The sequence below is a fragment of the Lissotriton vulgaris genome, chromosome 6 (assembly GCF_964263255.1).
Source record: "Lissotriton vulgaris chromosome 6, aLisVul1.2, whole genome shotgun sequence".
Lineage (NCBI taxonomy): Eukaryota > Metazoa > Chordata > Amphibia > Caudata > Salamandridae > Lissotriton > Lissotriton vulgaris.
Window position 1 is genome coordinate 1,590,584,265 of NC_141694.1, and position 5,006 is coordinate 1,590,589,270.

The 5,006-nt window shown below is 50.3% G+C and overlaps 1 protein-coding gene across 1 annotated transcript; it reads right to left on the minus strand.

Moving 5' to 3' along the window:
• Positions 1-2,702: 2,702 nt before the first annotated feature.
• LOC147709167 (uncharacterized) lies at positions 2,703-4,397 on the minus strand. Its single transcript, XM_086925894.1, has one exon. The coding sequence runs from the start codon at positions 4,395-4,397 to the stop codon at positions 2,703-2,705; it is 1,695 nt and encodes a 564-aa protein (XP_086782020.1).
• Between the last annotated feature and the right edge of the window lie 609 nt (positions 4,398-5,006).

The following is a 5,006-nucleotide window of genomic DNA, read 5'->3' on the forward strand; positions in this document are numbered from 1 at the left end:
CAACTAAGAAGAGCCTCATGGAAAGTAAACTTGAGAACAAGCTTGAGGAGCTTGAAAACCATTCCCGAAGATCCAATCTTAGGATAGTGGGGTTCCTGAAGGATTGGAAGGTTCAAATATGCTCCAATGGGTCAACTCTTTTATTCATCAAAAAGTATTGCCTGAGTTTGAAGGTGATTTGTCCATTATGAGAGCACATCGGGTCCCGGCTCAGAGGTTCACTAATTCAACTTTTCCCAGAACTATCCTAATGAACTTTGCTGATTTTAGGATAAAGGAAGAGATTTTGTCAAAAGCTTTTCAACAAAGACAATTTTCCATTAACGAAACAATTAAATGTAGAATTTTTTCAGACATGACTGCTGCAGCCGCACGCCGTAGGAATGAATTTGTTAAAAACTTGTTTAAAATGAACGGCGCCCAAGCCTCGATTGCTCAGCAGTCAAAGTTAAAAGTTCTCGTAAAAGGAAAGTTTTACATGTTTTCCAATCTTGAAGAAGCTCAATCTCTACTAAAAGAGATATCCCAGAAACAAATGTTTGAGCAATTAAATGTAGCCCACCGAGTAATAAGGGTAGAGCTTGAAAGAAATATCTCTTTTTTTTCTGTCTTTTTCTCTGTAACAAAATAGAATAGGATACAAATTTTTGGCTGTCGAGGGGGGGCACCGGGCTTAAAAGGGTCACCAAGGGTGTAACAAGAAGACACCCAGTTCATCCGAAGGGAGGGGGAATGTGGTCTGTGTGGGGGGGTACGAAAGGGGCCACTTCCCAGGGGAGGGAGGGAGTCCAGATGGGGAGGGAGAGGGAGGGTAGGGTTGAAAGCAGTAAAAAAGAGCAGAAATTGCAGGCAGGACGTATACCAAAATTTGAATGAGGGAATTATTGATGCGAAAACTTATCAATGGAAATGTACAAATGTACTATCCTATCAGTCAACGCCAATGGTGTTTTAAATAAACAAAAATACGGCGCTCTCATAAAATGGGCAGTCTCTCTAAGTCCCCACGTGATATTTCTTCAAGAAACCCATTTAAAAACCAACACCCCCATTTTATTTATCCCGAAATATTTCTCCCATGTGTTTTTTGCGGAGAAATACTAAACATAAGAAGGTATTCCAAAGGGAGAAGGCTTTGGGTAGCAATCAAAATCCAAGGGAAAATAATGAATTTTGTAAATTATTATGGGCAAATATTTGATGAAATGAAATGAAAAAAAATATTTGGTAGAGCGCACTGCGGCCAAGCGGCTTCCTGGCGCTGGGGACCTGATCAAAGCTTACAGAGGGAACCCAGGGAGAATAGGAGGGGAATGCCTGAGAGAAAAGGAAGGTTTTGAGGGCTTTGCGGAAGTGAGTGTAGATGGGGATGGAACGAATGGAGAGTGGAAGACTGTTCCCCCCGTTCGGGATTTACAGAAGCGGGGGATATGCAGAAGAGAGAGGGAAAAGGAACGAAGAGTGCGGCTGGGGGCATGAGAGGAGATGAGAGAAGTGATGAACAGGGGAGCAGAGCGGGAATGAGCCCGAAAGGCTAAACAGGCCAAGATCTGAAACGGACAGGAAGCCAATGAAGGGACTTGAGAGCAGGGGTGATATGAGAGGATTTAGGGAGGGAGAGAATGAGGCGGGCAGCTTGGTTTTGAATGGCCTGGAGTCGGCGGGTTTCGTAGGCGGGTATGCCCACGTACAGGCCATTCCCATAGTTGAGGCGGGAGGTGACAAGGGCCATGACTATGGTTTTAAGTGCGTCGGTGGAAAAAAAGCGCGAAATTTTCCGGATAAGACGGAGGGACAGAAAACAAGAAGACACGACAGAACTGATCTGACTATGCATGGATAAGTCATGGCTGACTTTGATACCAAGGGTACGAACAGAGGAGGCGGGCAAAGGGGGGGGACCAAAAGAAAGGGGCCAGTGTGCAGGAGACCAAGGGTTCGAGGGACCACCAGTGAGGACAAGTTCCGTCTTGTCTGGATTGAGCTTCAAGTGGTTAGCGCTCATCCACTCAGAAATAAAAACTAAGGTGGAACAAAACTTAGGGAGAAAATCAGGGGTAGAAGAAAGGTCAAAAACGAGCTGGAGGCCATCTACTTAATTATACACAGAGACCCCCAGCTCAAGAAGGGAGGTGATGAGGGGATGGATATAAAGATTGAAAAGAAGGGGGGAAAGAGAGGAACCTTGGGGAACGCCACAAGTAACCGGGCGGGGAGGGACAGAAAAGCCGGAGAGGTGAACCGCCTGGGACCTGTCCTGAAGGAAGGACGCGAGCCAAGAAAAGGCCGTGCCCCGAATGCCCGCTGCGCTGACACGGTCGAGAAGGATGGAGTGGTCAACCGTGTCAAACGCAGCGGACAGATCGAGAAGGACCGGGCTTGGGGGAGGTTAGAGTCGGCCTTCCCCTTGAGTTCGTCCAAGACTGCCAGGACCACCGCCTCCGTGGAGTGGCCCGGGCGGAAGCCCGCCTGATGGGATGCCAAGAGGCTGTTCTCCTCAATGTAAATGGAGAGGCAGGAGGTAACATGGGCTTCAAGGATCTTGCCAAGATAGGGAAGAAGGGAAATGGGTCGAAAATTAGAAGGGAGAGAGGGATCCAGACCAGTTTTTTTTAGGATAGGGAGGACTATAGCGGATTTAAAAGAAGAGGGGACGGAACCAAGAGCCAGACAGGAATTAAGAAGAGCAAGAGGGGGGCAGGTCAGTTGGTGAAGAGAGTTTTAAGAATGCGTGCCGGCGCGCAGTCCACAGGAGAGCCAGACTTCACTTTGACCAGAAGTTTTAGAAATAAATCAAGGGAGATAGGGGGGAAGAGAGCAAAAGAGGAAGGGGGAGGAGGAAGGAGACAAGTGAGACGGGGTTGAGGCACAGTGGGGATGTTGGCTTTAATCTTCACAATCTTGTCGATGAAGAATTCATTAAGTGAGGAACAGAGGGACTGTGAGGGGACCAAACTAGGGGTGGAGCAATCAGAGGTGGCAAGATTGTGAACCAGGGAGAAGATTTCACAAGATTTGTTAGCAGTGAGAGCTACTCTCTCAGTGAAATATGCGGTTTTAGCCACTAGGATCGCTTTTTTATATTCGATGAGAAGTAGTTTATATTTGGCGCGCAAAGAGGGACAGTAATTCCGTCTCCAGTGGCGTTCCGACCGCCTAAGGTCGAGTTTAAGCGTTTTAGGCTCTGGAGAAAACCATTTGTGCGCGTCGTAGGGGCGGACCGCCTTGATCTTTCTAAGCGGGGCAACTAGCTCACACGAGGAAGATAGCCATGTGCCAATGGCGTTGACCTGGGATTTGAGAGAAAGATCAGTGAGGTCTGGGGCAGAGGAAGCCAAGGTAAGCGAGAAGGAATCAAGGTCGGTCTGATTCCAATTACGGGCTAGAATGTTTTTCGGAAGAGGGGGCTTGTCGACCGCGCCCAAGTGAATAGAGAAGGAAATAATAAAGTGATCCGACCAGACACAAGGGGATATAGAGCGAGGTGAGACGACAGGACGTGAGGACCAGATTTGATCCAGGATGTGACCCTGGGCGTGGGTAGGGACTGTGACATGAGAAGTGAGGTTTAAGCACTGGAGGGTGGCAGAAAAGTCTTTAGAGGGAAGATCTTCCCTAGGATCGCCCGGCCAAAAGTTAAAGTCGCCGAGCAGAAGGACGGAGGAGTTGTTGACCACCAGAGTGGCCGAAAGGTCCTGAAGGGAGGCTACAAAGGAAGGCATAGATTGAGGGGGACGGTACACGAGGACAACAGTGAGGGGGGCAGAAAGGTTAAGGGAGCCCACGTTGGGTATGGAGGGGTGAATAAGAAGTTGAAATTTGAAGGTCGACCGAATGATCATCGCCACACCTCCCCCAACCTTACCGTCCGGACGGTCAGCTCGGAGGGCGTAATGGGTATCGGGGAGAATGGCTAGAAGATCGGGGAGGGAATCAGCGGTGAACCAAGTTTCAGTCAGGAAAAGGAAGTCTGGGGAATCGGTGGTCAAAAGGTTGAAAAGTGCCGTCTGGTGTTTGACTGCAGAGCGGGTGTTGAGCACGTAAGCAGAGGCTACAGTAGGAACAGGGGAGGGACGGGGGACAGGAGGGGGGTCAACAGAGGGAAGAGTAGGGCTGTGAGAGACCGGGATCAGGTGAGAAGGGGAAGAGACGAGAATGCCGAATGTATCAAGATGTCGCAATAGTGAGGGGGAAGGTGAGGAGATAGCAGAGAGAGCTATGAGTTGAGCTGAAGTATAAACCAAAAAAGGAGCAGAGTGTGTGGCCCCTGGTCCCGGCCCGTCGCGGACGGGCGCAGACGGGCTTAACTTAGGCGCAACTTCGGCGCGCCTTCGTCGCGCCCGCTGCGCTCGTCTGCTGCGCGGCCAGGAATGAGTAGCCATAATGTAGGGACACATGGGGGAGGAGGATCAGGGGGTGTGGCAGGGGGAGAGGGGCCAAACAACTGCAGCGCAGAGCCCAGACCCGCCCAAGATGGTGGAGCCGCCCGTCCCACTCCGAGAGTCAGGCAAGGAGGGGGCGATCAGCGGAGGCGGTCTGGGTCGCGTGCAGGAGAGGGGGCAGCCAGGGAGGATCAGAGCGCTAGGTCCAGAGCGCTAAAAGAGCAGTGCAGGTAAACAAATTTAAAAGTTTCCAAACAAGAAAGTCACTAAAATGAACTTTGCTCCCGGAGACGCCTCAGGAGGTCTGGAGGTGGATGCAGGATAGGCGCGCGATCAGCCGAACGCCTAAAGTACTTTGCCAGGGGGTGAGGGGCCAAAGAACTGCAGCGCAGAGCCCAGACCCGCCCAAGATGGTGGAGCCGCCCGTCCCACTCCTAGAGTCAGGCAAGGAGGGGCGATCAGCCAGGGAGGATCAGAGCGCTAGGTCCAGAGCTCTCAAAGAGCAGTGATCTTGATGAGGTGTCTAGTATTTTAGAAATCAACAACCTTCTTAGGGGAGTCCCTGGACAGATCATCATGGGAGGGGATTTCAATTACTTACAAAACTTAAAAAAAGATACCTCT